The sequence below is a fragment of the Strigops habroptila genome, chromosome 5 (genome assembly GCF_004027225.2).
Source record: "Strigops habroptila isolate Jane chromosome 5, bStrHab1.2.pri, whole genome shotgun sequence".
In the NCBI taxonomy this organism is placed as follows: Eukaryota; Metazoa; Chordata; class Aves; order Psittaciformes; family Psittacidae; genus Strigops; species Strigops habroptila.
Window position 1 is genome coordinate 63,367,097 of NC_044281.2, and position 17,618 is coordinate 63,384,714.

General features: G+C 45.3%; 1 protein-coding gene across 1 annotated transcript; it reads right to left on the reverse strand.

Annotated features, from left to right (window-relative positions):
* Positions 1-308: 308 nt before the first annotated feature.
* On the reverse strand, positions 309-17,188 carry DRGX (dorsal root ganglia homeobox). The gene is made up of 6 exons (XM_030487637.1): positions 17,155-17,188; positions 14,375-14,472; positions 14,073-14,174; positions 11,285-11,457; positions 10,839-10,951; positions 309-574 (listed from the first exon to the last, which is right to left on the reverse strand). The coding sequence occupies exons 1-6, from the start codon at positions 17,186-17,188 to the stop codon at positions 309-311; spliced, it is 786 nt and encodes a 261-aa protein (XP_030343497.1).
* Positions 17,189-17,618: the final 430 nt, after the last annotated feature.

A 17,618-nucleotide genomic window follows, 5' to 3' on the forward strand; every position in this document is an offset into this window, starting at 1 on the left:
GGGATGGGAAGCCGAGATACGCAGGAGCAAGCCAGGGTCCTGGGCATTTCAGTGTCCCTGGGAGCTAAAAACAGTTTCACGAACGTTTCCAAACACAGATAGTGCCAATAAACTAGGGGAAGGAACCTACAGCAGCGCAAGAAAAGCAAGGGTGTGTGAAAGGCAGCCAAAGGGGCCACGTGGATTGGCTGGGTCCCTGGTGCCCCCGTGATGTCCTGCTGGGGCATGGCCACACTGCAGTTCACCCCGCGGCAGAGCCCCGGCAGCAGGTCCCTGCCCTGAGCTGAGGGGCTGGCACCAGTCCGGTCTCATACGCTCTTCTCCCCTTCCATGTGCTCCTTGGCTGGAGGGGGCTGCTTGTCCTGGGTGCCCTCAGGGCCGGGTTTGGTGGGAGGACTGGGGCTGCTGCTGGTGGCGGGCAGGAGGTTGGCAGACTGGAGCACAGCCTCTGAGTGCTCCCGGGCCTTCATGCGCAGTGCGGCCACGCTGGCAGTGCGGTTGCTTTGGCAGCCATAGGTGGGCAGGAAGGAGAGGCCCATGGGGTCTGGAACGCAGCACGAGCACAGCGGGCTCCCTGGGGAGGAAGGAGACAAGGCACCATCACTGGTGGTGAAGGTCTGACTGTTCCCTCAATGGTCAATCTGGAGAGGCAGAGATGGGGTTGGGGTCTCAAATGGCAACAACTCCCTCTGCTATTGACCTTCAGTGGGTACATAGATGTTCTCTGGATCAAGACCAGAAAAACCAAATCCTGTTCTGATGAGGCCCACTGTGAAGGATCTTACGCTGGGAGTCATCCAGGGCAACAAACAGAGTGAGCAAGGACAAGCAGAGTCAGAAATGAGCAATGAAGTTTAGATCACACATGAGATTTGCCCACAAACAAGGCTGAGCTTGTCCCCTGCTCTCACACCAAGCTGCTGCTCTGTGGCTATCATGAGCCCCATGCCGGAGGTGTCCCTGCCCTCAACCTGCTCACCAAGGCCTGATCAATTTGGGCAGTTGCGTTCGTTGGGTCCCATCACTTACATACACCTGAGAGATTACTGCATGAAGAAAGGTGAAAATATTCTGGTTATTATGCAGGAACTAATGACCTCTTCTATCACTGAAAGGTGAGACAGATAGGCTTTTCCTTCGCCTGGCCCCTGCCAGCTATTGGCATCATGTCCATATGCAAAAGTCTGTTCTATCTCCACTCACCCAGTGTCTGTAATGCTTTACACCTCAAAGAGAATGGCCTCCAGAAGTGAGCCAAGGTGACCTAAAGCTGGTGCTATGGACACGGCTCAAGAGTCCCATCAGGAGAGAGGAGCCAGACTATCTCTACCCTGTCATCTGAGGAACATGGGCTGTTCCAAGGGGGCAATAAAACACTTCAGCGAGGGTAAAAGGAGTATTCCTCTCCCTTTAAGCCAAAAGGGTCCCCTGCAACCCACTGACAGAGGCAGTCCTCACTCTACCAGCTGCTTTCCTGAGCTAGACCACTAAAGGCTCTTCCTCTGGCTTATCCTTGATAACACTGGGACTTGGGCCAGTTACCAAACAAGCACACCTGGAAATATAGGTTGTCCACTGGGCAGGACATGCAGTCCATCCAAAAAGCCACCCTGTACCTAGCTTGTATGCATCTATTGAATGAAGAAGAATGTGTCAGAGGAGTAGGGAGGGAAGACGGGGTGAGATGGCTAAGCTACTACTTTAATTTTCATTCTGCTAAGAAACATTGTGTGACACCATTTTTCCAGGGGTCTCAGAGGCCACACAAACTCCACATCCTCTTCTACCCCTGGCAAAAGCCCATCCTTTGCTGATACACTACCTCCCAACAAGAAACAGCCCGGCTGTGCACATCCTGACACAGTGCAATGTGTTCCCCTGATCTTTCCAAGCCAAGGACTCGCTTTAATTTCTGCAGTTAATATTTGAGTTAAATGGCTCATGACTAAGTGATGGGACTAATAACCTGCAGAGAGCAGGTAGTCTTTCTTTTACACTTCTGCTCTCAGTAGCAACGGGTCAGCACCCATCTGCTAGGGATGAAGACAAACAGTTGTTTGTTTTTAGGACGTTGGCAAGACTTCTGTACAGCAATTGTCAGAGATTAGCCTTTTGCAGGCAACATTCAGGAAAAAATACCCTTTGTGTTTTAAAAAACAGATTCTACAAAGGACAAGTTATTAATGCAACTGGAAAATCTTCTTTTCTTTTGTAATACTCCTCTGACAGAGCATATGATCAGCAGGCCAACATTTCCATAGGTCCAGGCATTCAAGTGAATTGCACAGCCAACTTTCAGCACTTGACTAAAATCTTCCATTTTTTGCTTTAGCACTAGGAAGCTCAATCTGTGTCTGCTTTGAGCAACTGAGAAGGAAGGTTTATAACAAAATCCACTCAGTAACACAACTTACAGATTTTGACACCACCAACCACGCTCATAAAGTCATTTTTTGCCCTGTTGAATTGCAGCCACGTCAGTGGCACTAGACAGCCATCGTTTTATCAAGAAGAAAGAGAGGGAGGTCCGCACTTCAGAGTCCCTACAGTTTGCAGCAGGTCTTTACTGCAGAAGCCACAAAGTCTTTTTTTTGTCACTACTATTAAGCCCCACTAACTTAAGGTTCAGCCCTGAAACATGGGGGCATGGAGGCCTGCCTGTGTATCAGCTGTCTTTGCACTGCTGCTTTCTAACACAAACTGAGTGAGACTTTCAAAAGCGGTTGTTCAGCTCCCAGGCTGAGGGGAGGGCCCATCTGCAGTACGTAATGCAGGATCAAGCAGACATTGTCTTCTTAGGGGGAGGTGGGGAGAAGTGGAAAAGAGTTTTCCCCTTTTCAAAAGAGCAGGAAACAGCTCCATCCTCTAAGAATAATTTTCATTCCATTGTTAGGGGTAAAATATTTATAAGTATTCTGTACCAATCGAAGTTCTTCATTTAATAATTAGACCTGATGTTACCTAGTGGCTCTGCAACCTGAGGGTGCAGTTACCTGGGGTGGAAACTAGGCTACCTCTAGCAATAATTCACCCATAAACCATTCCTTTGATTTCATTGAGTTCACACTTGTAAACAACAGCTCACACCCAAAAACAAGTAACAAGTGTCATTTGCTCCAGGGTCCAGCTAGAATACAGGAGAGTAGAATTTAGCCCTACCCTAATGTAGGTGGTAAGGAATGTTGATCTACCTTACAATTGCCTCTGTCTGCAGGTAGTAAGTCCAGATAAATCTATCAGGTTTTGCTGGCACAAAAACCAGGACAAACTCAGGAACCCAAGATCTCCAACTGACCGTCAGTCAGCCCATGACGGACAGAGCTGTGACTTTCACCAAGACAAAGGCATCTCTATAAAGTAGATGTCAATGGCTTTTTACTTCTTATTGCAGTAACCTTAAATCCATAGTGGGGAAGGAAGGAATTGTTCCTAATTATTTCAGATCCCCAGAGTTTAGGCACCTAGTTCCCATCAAAATCAGTAAGGGTTAAGCCATTAGCCCTAGACCTTGATCCAGCTTCCACTAACATCCATGACAGTCTGATATTACTTTAATGGGACTTAGATCAAGTTTCTACAATATGGACAGGGTACCATTTTCTTTCTTTCAGGAACTTACTGCCTCCTTACTGCCTTACTGTACACAAAATTAAAATACACAATTAGATTTCCATTAACTTACAGCAAATTCTGCTGAATTGATCTGAACCTCCTTGTATTCCTATATGAGATCATACTTTAAATGCTCAGCCTGAACATAAATACTTAATGTAATAAATACAGTCTGAAATATTTGATCCACTTGGCAGTTTAATTGATCTACTACAGAGACTGACAGGAAAAATTAAATTAATTCTGTCTTGTCCCTGCCAACATCACATTTGAATTGTAATGATATTTCATCTGCAATTTTAATTGCGGACCCTTTTCTGCAGTTCCAAGGTTCAGTTTCAGCTGAAAAGAGCGGGGTGGAAGCTGGGCCATATCGATACATAAGTATTTAAAATATAATTTTTGTATTTCAACGCTACAATTTAAAGAATTTAATAGATGGCCTTTCCAAAAGGCAAAACCCCAGTTCTTTTCCTCTTTCAGTATTTGTGCGTATCAGCACTCGATGTGGACAGCTGAACAGCAGCCTGATATGGAAGGAAGCAAAGAAAAATTCCCATTTAAAATCCTCACCTGTCAATGAATGCTATTTAGTTTTTGGAGAAAATATTATGCTTAAGTGTTTTTTTTCTTCTGATAGTACTCACATTGGTTTGCTTGTGCTCTAAATCCTAATAAACCCTGAAATCACTTTCACAAGTGTTGGAAGGTCAACAACCTCAAGTTCATAGTGTCATTTACCAGTGAGAGCTGATTCACAAGGAGCTCCGTCTTGCTCTTCATACGTGACACCAACACTCTGTCTATTAGAGCCTGAGGCACAAGCAGGAAAAACAAAAGTGGCTTTATCCGAATCTACTCGAGGTCTGAATCAGGAGATTCAGAAGAACAAGGCATGAACTTAAAGTCTGAAAAGGAGAGGCACCAGATGCTCCCAGTATAATTTAGGGTAGCCTCAAGGCTGCTAAAGTTGTGCTAGATGGTTTCTCCTTCTAATGCTTAAGCTGGTTAAGTGTGGCAGGCACCCTGTGCTGCCCAGAAGCTGGAAGAGCACTTCAGAGCTGACAGCAGAGTCCAAATATTATAATTTCACATCTTCTTGCCTTGTGAACCCCTTATGCCCAATGCAAACAACAAAGAGCTGATGATGTGGCTCTGTTGCTCTAACAAGAGCCTTTTTGTGTAAATAACTTGACACTGGAACTGGAGGATTTCATCCTCCTTTATTCATGTCATTAGTACTGTTCCAAATAAATCAATAAATAAATTCAAAAGCCAGAACTTTGTCTGTTTGGACAGGAAAGCTGACAGCTAAGCCCACAATACCTGGGAGAACAGAACCTGCCCTTTGAATACTGTCAGTTCTGCAATCATTTACCGCTATTCCCTTCCACATCAAAAACACTATCATCTCACCCTAAATCCTACTGACATGTGTCATTGCAAGAGGGGTCAGTAGGAACTCCTGTCCAGCTAAGGTCCACTAACCTTATCAGGATTTGTTCTGGAAGAACAAGGCAGCACCTATTTCCTTCCCATGGCTCTTAAGGCTCCTGGTATCTGCATATTCCCTAGTATTTGTGTTAAAGACCAAAAAAATATACCTGCGAGGTAGGGCAGTGCTAGAGTTCAGGACCTGTGAAACAGGAATCAAAGTAATTTGAACGAGGTCTGTGCATCTGCAGCAAACTAAAGAAATGTTATAAATTCTCTGAAGTCACAGTATCAGGTAAACTATGGAAAATGCCAAACAGAACCCACTTGATACATTTGCTATATTACATGAGAAAAGTCAGTCAGTCCGTAATCAAGAATGAGAGAGAAAATAAAGGACACCAAGAGTTTTCATTCTCGTTAAGCAGTCTTATGGTAAGCAGTGGTGCTTCAATTCAGTAAACACCAGTTTAGGTAAGGTAGGTCCTTAAACACTTTTGTCTCAGCCTTGGCAACGAGAATTACCCAATGGAATCAGGCAAATTCTCTTCATCTTTCCGTAATAGAAATTGAGATGTAATGGATGGGCAGTTCTAGTTGCGCTTTTTTCCTGGATACTGCAATTAAGCCTCCCTAATATGAACAACGGCAACCACAGCAGCAACAAACCATAAAAGAGCCTAATCAATGGTGCCCTGGAATATCCACTTTGATGTGCATAATGCAATCCTGCTTCTCTATCAGTGGTGTGGAGGTGCCGTGAAAACCAACTGAGCTATAACTTGCACAGACCAGAGCTGTGGGTGAATTATGAAAGTAATTCCCTGGCAAGTGTAATTATTTCTCTCCTCATACACTTCACTCATTATGGGGGCTGGGGAAATTTCAGTGGAATATAACAGACACTCTCTTGGCCTCAGCCAGCAGAATGGTAGAACACATCCGCTAAAAAGCGGAGATTCTTGTTTACACCCATTAATAAGATCTTCTACATTAATGAATTGCATTCATACTGTCATCCATTAAGAAGGTACTTTGAGGTCTTTCTTTGCACAAAACTCTAGCTTCTTCTGATGACTCTATTGTTATACAGCCAATAAATAAAACAAGTATTTTCCCTTCCTATTTGAGGTCTGCAATTAAATCTGCTAAATGGACTGCAGATGCACGGTTTACAGTAAGTGATTCATCTTGGAAGATCATGGAAATGTCGAAGTCACCACAATGAAGTAGCATAGTTGTCAAATTAGGACAATTTCAGAGAATAACAAACATCAGAATTTTCATCAACACAAGCCAACTTTCTTCCTGGCTGTGGTCAGTGGTGAAGAACTAAAACCCTGATGTAGGAAAACCTGCATTCCACAGAAATTATGATCTTATTCTAATTTATCAAATGAGAAATTGTATTTCCTGAAAGAGTAGTATGTAGTGAGGGGATATGATAGTTAGCAGATGCTTGCTACTAAGTACAGCCTCCAATATGCTAAACTTCAGAGAAGGAGAGGACTCACTTAAGGAAAGGAGAAGGTCTGTTGTATTACTGATTAGAGAATATTTGACAGAAGCAGAGAAAAACTGTCCAGTGGTAATATACCCTTCTCTGGAACAGTCTATGCTCTGAATTACAATTCTGACTGCTATTGTATAGCCAGCCCGCTTTCTTCACAGAATTTCACGGTATTTGTGGTGGTAATACCATCTCTTTAAGGAGAAAAAAAAGAAATCTCAGTTTCAGAGACAGCAGGATTCACTGGGCATAATGCTTAGGGAGGACAGCTTTCTTCTCATTCACCAGAGCAGACCTAGTCTCATGCTCCACCACCACCTCCCATTTACCTAGAAGTGGCACATGTGAGGTTCAGATGAGTGTTGCCTGTTGAAGAGTTGCACAGCCACACAAAACATGAGGCAAACCTACAGTGCACTGAACAGTCGTTTCAAAATCAAAGTTGTAGGCTCAGTCCCTGCACCATGCTAGGCTGTCCTGAGATTTCTTGTCTCTACTAGACCAACTTCATCATCAACTATTATATCTTTATACTACAAATTAGATCCAGGAACCATGTGCCCCAGACACTTTATGCAGCACTGGAAATCTGGGTCTGGAGCCAAGCAGCCAAAGTCAGAGAAGGAGAAAGAGAGTTATTAGTTTCTTTACGGAAGACAGAGAACTCTCACGTGGCAGAATAAAAACAGTCCCTGAGAGCATAAAATAATTATTAATTAGTTACATCACCATCATCACTTGTTATTCACTGTATTGATTTTAATTGTCTCCTTCTAAAGCATCAGTCAAATATTACTCACTGACACCAACAAAGTCTTGGCTCACAAGCCAAACAAAGTACATCTTGTCTCCTCAAAAGAATAAGAAAACAGCCTAGACTTCCCAGTAGTATCTGATGTGCTGAGAGTGCTCATTTGTCTGCAGGCAGCTTTTACAGCCTTACTGAAGAGTATGATTCCCTTTACTGGCCAGGATTACTCTCCCAATGGTGGGAATATGTATCTATTTATGGGATCGACATAGAGGGGCTGCATTTAATTTGATATTTGCATAGAAGAAAGTGGGGTCATGCAGCCATTAGTAGTGAAATGATGCTTCAATTATGGAGCAACTGGTTTGCTTTGAAAAGCACAAAGAATTCCTGGTAGTTTCAAAGTGTGGTCAACACAAGAGAGATACCAGAAAGAGCTTTTGATCATTTCACTTTTCGATAAAACTTGTAAAATCTTGGAAAACCTTACTACTTGCTGAATTTCTCCTTATCCAAGCAATCCAAAAACCAAGCAATCCAAAATCCAAAAATTTTATGCCCTGTACTGAGTTTGATGAGATTTCAGGTGGCATAAAAGCCCTATGGCCTCAGAATCACTGTGTCAGTCCTATGACCATTTCTGCTGCAAAATGCACCTGGATTCTCAAGGAAAAGGCTTAGGTCACTTCATTAAGACACATAAAGACACAGACTAATGCCCACCTAAATGTAGGGTTAGTTCTTCTTTGACAGTCCTGAAATGTACAAATTGACTCCTAGCTTAAAGGAGGAAATGAGAAGGGAGAGTCAAACAAACTGAATTGAGCAAGACGAAGATGGTCATATGAAGGTTTTGTGAACACTGTTTCCCCTCCCTGTCTTTTCCTTCCTTGCTTTCCACAACCATTATTTCTTCCTCCAGACTGATAAGTGAGCTTGGTTGTGCCCTTAAATACATTGGTTTAGATGAACCATCATTCACCTGGTGTTTCCAAACCAAAGATAAACAAAATACAAATCAAGCCTGTGATGCTTTTGGTCCACTCAGAATCTCTAGAGATCCCCCTGTTCATCTTTGCCGATTAACGAGACTGAAGCTCAAAGTCTGCTGTGGACAGCCCCTACCCCAGCCCAAGCGAATTGCTCTTGTAAAAACAGGGAAAGAGGAACTTGTGGAGATAAGCCAAGGAAAGAGGAGACAATAGTCCATACATAAATACCACAAGAAGGATGCTACAATTATTCTCTGCTTGTATAAATCAAATCTGCCACCTTGTAGAAAAAATTCTTCCGCTTTAGCCTGAAAGCCAAAAATTGACATTACTGAGACCTTGCTGCAGAAGAAAAAGATCTCATATCAAAGCAGCAGCTCAGTCTACTAGCTCCTTGCAAATATAACAAGATACTGGCAGGCATAGGCAGCTCCACAAAGCTCCTGTTGGGTGGATATGCAGCTATGCAAATCTGAGCTGGATTTCTTAAAATCAAAATATACTACAGTATCACAGTCCCCTTGCATGTGTCTGGAGATCTCTAGTGCCAGGCAGGAAATATAAATTGGGCATCTCAGCGACTGCACATGTAGCTGACAACATTCATCAAGCAAATACACATGCATCTGAGAACAGGCCATCCCTTATACAAATTATAAAAAAATCCATATTTACATTTGGAACAAATTTTTCAAGGACACTGCCTCTTAGCCTGGGCAACCAAATGTATAATAAGTATCTCTTTACAGAGATTCAGGAACAGGATTTTTTCTGCCCCTAGGTTGTAAAATTGCTATCAAGCAAAAAGGAGCAAATTATTAATTTCTCAATTTAGTGGCTGAGCTGTAAAATCATGGAAAAGAATATCTGGAAGTCTTCCAAATAAATAAAACTAAAAAAAACAAAAAAAACAAAACACACACACACACACACACACACACCCCCCCCAAAAAAAAAAACCCGAAACCCAAATCCTCATATTTGTGTTTTTTGGAATGGAATATTTTTTTCTTATTTTTCTTATTTTGTTTTGCTTGGCTTTTTTATATTGGCATTATTTTTCTTAAAATTTAGCTACATTTAAACATGGAGCAGTTGAGAACAACGTACTGATTCATTTAGTTTTGAAAATGCTTAGATGTAAATTTAAAAAAAAAAAATCCCTTCCATCTAAAATTATTCACTGAACACAGCCCCATTTCCTCACCTCTCAACCTGCCCAGGACTACCTTTGTCAATGAACAATTTTTTGCCTGAATAATTTCTGCTCCAGAGAGTTCCTGCACAGTGGAAGAAGCTGAAAGTCTCTGTACTGAGACTTCAGCAGCCATAGGGCAGAAATGGACTCACACAGTCCAACAGCTGCTGCCTGCTTACAGGGTATAGGTTGACAGTCATCCTCTAAGTTTAAGGGTTCAGGTCACACCTGAGTTGCTTGTCTTGATTCAGAATCACAGGTCCCATACCTATCAAGATAGCAGTAGCTGTATGGTGAGTCTGGCTTTAGCTTTTTTGGAAAGATGGGAGGGAAGAGGCAACAGGACAGAGGACTTACTTAATGCAAAACTCAACAGTTCCAAACATTCACTTCAGGAACGTACCTTGGCAATGCTGATTTAACTGAGAATACTCACAAAGAGCATGAGGTATGCCAGAGAACATAGTGAGAGGCATTAGAGGACATTTGTGTTCATAGTGAAGGGTCTTAAACTGGGAAACTTTCTGCACAAATTACTACATCACATTGAGGCATAGAGTAAATGTATGTGCCACTTTGTGCTTGGCAGTGCTATAAGGCTTTACATCCTATAAATCTATAAATTGAATTCATCCTGCTTACACCCTTAGTCTTATAAATTGTTAGACTAGGAACAGCTAATGGATCAGCTGGTGATTTATTTTTAAAAGATGCATACTGCTGCTTTTTGGGAACTGAAAAGGACATGGGCACCGGATGTACCCTTCCTGGGGCCGGGGCCCAAGGTAATGAGGAATTACTTTGTATCCTTTCCCTGTCCCCCATGTACATGCTTTATTCAAGTTCTCAGAGGGGACCTGCTGTTCAAGAAGAGAAAGGTCTGGCATTGCGCAGAGATGTACTGCAAAGGAAACCTCATGCAAAGAGCGGATGAGGCATCAGTAACACTGCCAGGTAATGTATAATGCAAAAGGATGCGTATAACTAATTTATTAGTATAAATTTGACTCTTAAAAAAAATAAATAAATAAAAATATAGCATATGCAAAGAAAACTATAAAGGAGTAAACACTACCTGCCTTGCTCCTTGAGACAAACCTGGACCTCACTAAAATTAACTGTCTGAGTGAAATGAAGGAGCCTCATCACAAATGATGCTACAAGTTACAACAGGAGACTCACTCCTGTATTTGCAGCACCAGTCAGTGCAAGTACTGCCAATCCTAACAGAAAAAAGGATCCATCATTTTCCAAAGGCTTCTCCACTGCCTTACAAAGTGGGACCATGCTTGAAAGAGACACTCTTTGAACTTATCCCTGGAGTTAAATAAAGTCACTTACCTTTCAGAGACGCGACATGGGATAAAGCTTGTGCATAGGTGGCTGTGTTGAGAAGAGTCCCCGGCAGGCAGGAAGGGAAGAAAGGTCCTGTAGGACCCACTGCTCGACTCAGGCTGATGGAGAAAAGAACTTCCTTACAAAACCACAAGCAACTGATTCCAAAGACAGCATTTGTCCATGCACACGAACACATTGGTGTATCAGTGTCCAACTAGATGGGACCAAGCCTGGATAATATTAGCCTCCCACAGCCACCAGCTTCTTAGTACCTGCACAGGGAGTAGTGAGTTGCATGAGAGAGAGTTCATCTTCTCATGATTTGGGCTGAAGATGATACTGTCTAAGGTCAAGGCTTGGCAACAGGCAAGTCTGTATGTATGTACATACATACATATGATGCACACTTGCCCCAAAAAGAGGAAGTTGATAACACGTAGTACTCTTACCTCTGCTGAATCTCCAGACTCTCTTTTTTATTCCTGGTTTGATCTGCTGGAGAAGGGGAATTCAAATTCCTCGCAGGAGGTGCCACCTCAGCCATTGTTTCCTTGGGGCCCTCTTGATCGGAAGCACCCCTCTCTGTTTTCCTCCATTTAGCTCTCCGATTTTGGAACCACACCTGGAGCAGGAGAGAAAATGAGGCTGAATACTGTGTTTACCTGAATGCAAAGAAAGGAAATTGTATATTGTTGCTCTAGTGAATCAGTCATTTAGAAGTGTGGCCAAAACTTGCTCTTATTTTGTGTCTCCATTGATATTCTAGTTGAGCCTCAGGATTACATTTCTATCTGGAATATTTCTGTGTCTGGAAAACAAGCCAGGAATGTCTAAAGACATTTAAAAGGCATGTTAAAAATTGGGGAAAAAAGAAAAAAAAAAAAGAAAGAGAGAGATATTTCATGTAAATGTGTTGGCAAAACATGTAGATGTGTGCTTGCCCTTATGTACATGTTTAATTCCCAGTGGTTTCTATGTTTTAACACATCTAAAAGCCTTTTCTATAGGGATGGGCTTAAATACCTATCTAAGCACTCTGCTAAAACCATATATAACCCTTTGAAATGAGCTGCTGCTAGAATGGGAGAGGTCAGAAATGAAAAGGTACGTAGTAGGCCATCTTATCCAGCCCATTTGCTGGAGAGGACTGATACTGGATGTTATCCCTCTGATGTATTTGTCCAGTCTGCATTTAGAGGACTCAAAAGGCAGTAGACACTAATTTTAGAAGATCATCCTGCAGCTTAATACACACCAGTTTCCAGAACTTTTTTCCCCTGTAATTCAATACAAATATTCACATTCCTGATTTTATCCCCTGACTTTTAGTACAGACACTTTTGGGTTTTTTTACATTTACCTTGAGGCTGATGCTCTGAAAGCATGTTATTTGAGGTGGAAAATGCCAAGCCTTTCTTCAGGTCAGGAAATCCACATTTTAATACACGACTTCAAGAATAGGCGAGATTGTTATTATTATTATTATTCACCTCCTACAACTCCATTTTAGTTAGCTGCCTTTTAATTGCATGTATCAGCAAACGTTGAATAATGATTGTATCTATATTCTAAATTTAGAGCAGTTAAATGCAAAGCAAAATGCAGACACTTTCTTGTGTCTTAATTGAATGAAGGTCACAGCTATAACAACATTTAATTGAGCTATTTTTCATTATCATATTTTAATGACTTTGCACTGACAGTTCGCCTGCTTCTGAGGAAAGAGCATGATGAAGTCGTTTATTTCCCTATTTAGTTATTGTTTGACAACATCATCTTCGATTAAGACTCTGCTTTATAGCACATTAATCATATTTGAATGAGCAAGGGGTATAAATGTAAACATATCTCACATCCTCTGTGTTTCCCCACGTCCCTGCATGAAAGCAGGCTAAACAAATGCTTGCATCTATTGTCTGTTTGCATAATAGCCAACAACAAGGCTAAACACCAGTCCTCAGCAATCTAATTGTCACCACCCCTATCTCACCCTTGCACCTTTTGGGAAGAAGTTATGATCTTCCACTTCTGAATGCTCAATAATTGTCCCATTTATCTCAATTTGCAGTTCAGTCTTTAGGCACCAATAGCCAAAATGGCATTTTTTATTATTTTTTTTAAGCCAGTACCTACAATGCAGTGGCAAAAGGAGATTTTCATTTCCAAATAATAATCAGTTTAATTTGCCCACATATGACCAATGATTCATGTTCAGATTTAATAATCAGGATCACATAATCTGATTATAGGAGAAATAATTTGTTTACAATCCCCAATTTACTGCGGTGAATTCCATTATCTCTCTCCAGCCATTGGGTTTTAAGAGATACTAACATGACCCTAGGGAACAAAAGGCAAGCTATTATATTTCCTACAATTAGATCTTTGCATAGTCTTAACCCCGAGCACCTAAACAAAAAAAATAAAAAAATAAAAAAATAAAGAAAGAAACATCATGCAGAAAAGCTCCATAAATAAAATGAATACATAATCGTGTTCAAAAAATGGTTTGCAAGTCTGTGGTGGATGCCTACAGAGTTATAGGGATCCATCTCTGACAGCTGCGGGACTGCTGTTCTTAGCAGAGCTTGTAGACACACAAAGTTAATCCCTGGATATGGGAAAACAAACACCTGAATTTAAAAAAAAAAAAAAAAAGTAAAATAAATGAATATTGGGGAGCAGGAAAGAAGGAGTGGAAAGAGAGTAATCATGGCGAATGGTGTTTATTGGATCATATTAAAGGTGTGGGAATTGCTCTGCAGGCTCTTTAGCTGTCTAAATTAAGTGTTGAGGAAGAAGGCGAAAGGGAGGAAAGTTGAAGAGGTTCAGGCAGAAGATTTCTTCCTGGCAGCTGGGCTCCCTGCAATTGCCTAACCCCATTGCTCGACAGTGGTCATAGTTGCTTTGGAGAATCACGTCTCAGCTCTTTTCTCCACACACACCCCCTCCAAAAGCATGGAAATGGATGTGCATTGATGTAATTTAGTACCTTGGAGACGCGGACAAATTAGTGTAGAACATTATCACTAGTTAATTATGAATGACCGATTAATCAACCTAATCTAATATTCCACATTATGTTGATGTTATTAAAGTGCATCATGAAAATGACAGATCGTCTTCATTTGCGTTCTTTGGCCAAATGTGCACTCTGCAGTCATGATGTCAAAAATAAAAAAAAAAAGTTTGCTAGTTGGAATACTCGAGAGTTAAATAATTCCCCAGAATGTTTACCTGCACCCTGGCTTCCGTCAGGTTGATTTTCATAGCCAGCTCTTCCCTAGTGAACACATCGGGATAGTGGGTTTGAGCAAAAACGGCTTCCAGTGCCTCGAGCTGGTGGAGGGGAGAGGAGCAAACATTTGTCAGGGGCAGGAGCGCGGGAGCTGCCGTCTCAAGGGGGCATCTCTCCAGCGGCCCTGCGAGGCATGGCGAAAGCGGGGCCAGGACGTGGGTCGGGAGGAGCGGGGAGCAGGCAGGGAGCCGGCAGTGGGCAACCGGGGGGCAGGTCAGGGCAGAGAGGAGCAGGCTCCTACCTGCTGCAGGGTGAAGGTGGTGCGGTTGCGGCGCTGCTTCCTCCGCAGGAACCCGTCGTCGAAGTCGCCGGCGGAGTGACCTCCGAAGGGGGCCGCGCCTGCAGGAGGAGAGCCGCGTTAGGGGCCGCGGGGCGCGGAGCCGCAGCCCCCGCCGCGCCCCGGGGAGGGGGATGAAGGGCAGGGAGCCGGGACCTCCCCGGCAGGACCGGCGGTTCGGAGCCGTTCGGGAGAGGGAAGAAGTGGGCAGGGAGTGCTGACCATCCCGAGCACCTCGGCCGGCCTCGGAAGACCGCACAAGCCGCCCGGGCAACGGCTACCCCACTGGGCCACGGGGTCCTGCCGGCCTGAGCTCGTCCCGCCGGGGGTGAGGGGACACAGCGGGCCTTTTCAGAACATTTGTGTTTTAAAGGGACGAAGAGACAAGGCTTTGCCCTAGGCATGGTAACGGCCCCCCGAGCTCCTAGAATCCCTGCCTGTCTGCCAGGAAAGCAAAAGTTCCTTTGCAAGAATCTCCTTCCCCCTGCATGGAAGGAGCGGGACTGAGGCCCTTGGCAGTTTTCTCCCCGCACTCCCACACACACGGCAGAGCCGCCACCCGTGTGCTCGCCCTCATCCCCGGAGGCGAACCGGGCTTCATATCGCACCGAGCACCGGGGGAGGCGGCAGCTCTCGGGGGGCTCGGCCACTGCCGAACTGCCGGGACTCGTCAGCGGGGCTGGAGAAGGGAACCCTGCCCTGTCCCGACGGCAGCTTCGAAGGGCCCGGGGGGGAGATTGGGGCACAGGGAATTTGTCCCTGGTCGGAGGCCGGGAGAGAGCAGACGGCCCGCCGGGATGAAAACCACCTGCCGTGGAGTAGACCCCGGCCTTCGCGGCTCCCCCAGTTACACATCACCGGTGCCCTGGATGAAATGTTCGCTCCCTTCCTGTCCACTGACAGAATAGGGTAAAAAACCCAAGCCAAACAAAAAATCCAAACCTCAATCAAAACAAAACCGTCAATAAACAACGGAACAATAAAGTACCCAAACCCACAGGAGCGTGTCTGAGTGTTTCCCAGACCCTACCCGCAGACCTGCCCGGTGGAGCGGGCAGGGCCGGCCCTGCCGCGGGGCATGGGGGCTGCGGGTTGCCACTCATCTTGTAGCATCATTTAGAAGAGAAACACGGCCCCCAGCCCCCGCCTCGCACAGACGGCTCGCTGTGGCCCTGCGAGATGCTCATCAGAGAATACAATACTGTCCCGGTGACCCCCAGAGCCTTGTCACTTCCCTTCGGCACCGCCGGGCCTTCCCGTGTGCCCAAACCCACTGAGAACGCTGGCCGAAAAGGGCTTTTCTGTTGCCGCTTCTTCAGTTTGGTGACGGGTGGGTGGATTTTTTTGGACGGCGGGGTGTATATATATATATATTTCTTTTTTACTTGGAATGCTCTGTGCTGTTTTCACCCTTTAGCAGGGCTGACCGGACACCGCCCGCCCGCCGCTGCCCATGCCGGTGGAGCAGGGACCGGTGCCGGGAGAGGCTGCACCTGCGGGGACCGCTCCCCGTCTCGGGCCGCCAAAACCAGGCACCAGCCCCAAACTGCCACCGGAGACACAAAAAACCACACAAACAAGAGCAGATCCCAAAGCTGCCTGCCGAAAACTAAGGAACAAAGCCGCCGTCGGTGGCACTGGCCGGGGCAGGCTGGTGGGGCACGGAGGGACCTCGGCACGGCCCTGCCCAGCCCGGCTCCCTCCGCCAGGCCGGGGACAACTTTGGGGAGCGAATTTTCCAGCCTGCGATGCTCAGCCGAGCTTGTGTCCGCTGGCCCTGGGGCAGCCGTGCTCAGCGGGGGGGATGCCCCTTCCCGGAGGAAGATGAAACCACTGAACCACTTCTTCCTGGCAGCGCTACCGCGGGGAAAGCCCTTTGGTCGCCGGGCGATGCCCGTACAAGGAGCGGGAGGGGCGAGCAGGGGGATTTTACGGGAACAGCCCGCCCGGAGCTGAAGTTGCGCGGCCGAAGCTCCGGGGCTGCTCCCGCACCACGAGCGCTGGCCGGAAGGAGCGGAGCAGAGGGCCCTGGGCATATGGGAGGACACCGGGAAATCCCGAAGGTGCAGTATTTTTCGAAAAGAAACAAATAAACGAACAAAAATAAATAAATAAACAAACCCTTCTGGTCAATAACACAAAGAAAAACATCCCCCAAATATTTATTTTCCGCTTGCTTATTTTTTTTCAGTCGTGCCGCCTCTTTCCCCATCCTCCCGCAGAATGTTTGTAAAATAGCATTAAAGATTTATGCGGTCCCTTTGGCTGGAGGGAGGAGGCGTGACCACGTCCTGAAAGTGTCCCGATTACAGCCATGACACCAACATCTGTGCTGGGAGGGGAGAAAAGCATCTCTTTCGTAGCCCGAGGCTCAACTGCGGGATCGCTATCCACAGAGGGGAGGCAGGTGGCAAAATGACGGGGTGGGGGTGTAAAAAACAAGGCCTTTCCAAGATGAATCAAATTAAACAAGAATAAAAATCACGCAATCCTTCTTTCCATCCTGTGACAAGAGGGGAAAGCTGGGCGTGGGAAGGGGGGATAGGGTTGTATTTTCCGAAGGAAAAAGATGCTTTTATATTTATCTGTCTCTATAGATCTGCGCCTTATCTCAGCATCTATCTGTACCCCGACAGTCCTGGAGCAAGTTAGACCACAGGTTCTCCCTCCATCCCCAGCTCAGCCACACACACACCTCCAAGTTCAGCTCTTGTACTTACACGTCTCTGTGCGATAACACTCACCCTCTAGCTGCGGGGGGCAGTGGAAGTAGAACATGGCCCTGCGGCGGGGGGAACGCCCGCTGCCCGCTGCTGCTAGCCCGACGGCGGCCGGGGCCGGGGCCAGCCCGCGGGGCGCGGGGCTTCCGCGCACCCCCCGCACCGACACACCAACACCAGCTCCCCGGCCGGGCACCGCCGAGGTGTCTCCTGCCGACCTGAGGAGAGAGAGAGGGGAGAGAACAGAATAGGTGAATAACCAGACGGAAGCACCCAGAGAAACCCATTGATAATCCTAGGTCCCATCCCAGAGGAAGCAGCGAAAGTGGTGTCTAACCCTGTGCTACGAGCTGAAAAAGCCAAAGGCGGAAAACTCCGTGGTAGGTGCACAGTATTCAGAATTAGTAAAACTTTGTTGCTTCTCTTTGTTTTTCTTACTTTTTTTTCTTTCCTTTTTTTCCCTAATAGGAGATTTTCTCTCTCTTATT

Excerpts from the sequence above, each read along its gene's own strand:
- DRGX (XM_030487637.1), bottom strand. The coding sequence starts at position 17,188 with ATGTTCTACTTCCACTGCCCCCCGCAGCTAGAGG. Across the intron at positions 11,458-14,072 it reads TGACGGAAGCCAGGGTGCAG|GTGTGGTTCCAAAATCGGAG; the intron begins GTAAACATTCTG and ends CTCCTGCTCCAG. Across the intron at positions 10,952-11,284 it reads AGTCTGGAGATTCAGCAGAG|CCTGAGTCGAGCAGTGGGTC; the intron begins GTAAGAGTACTA and ends TTTCTCCATCAG.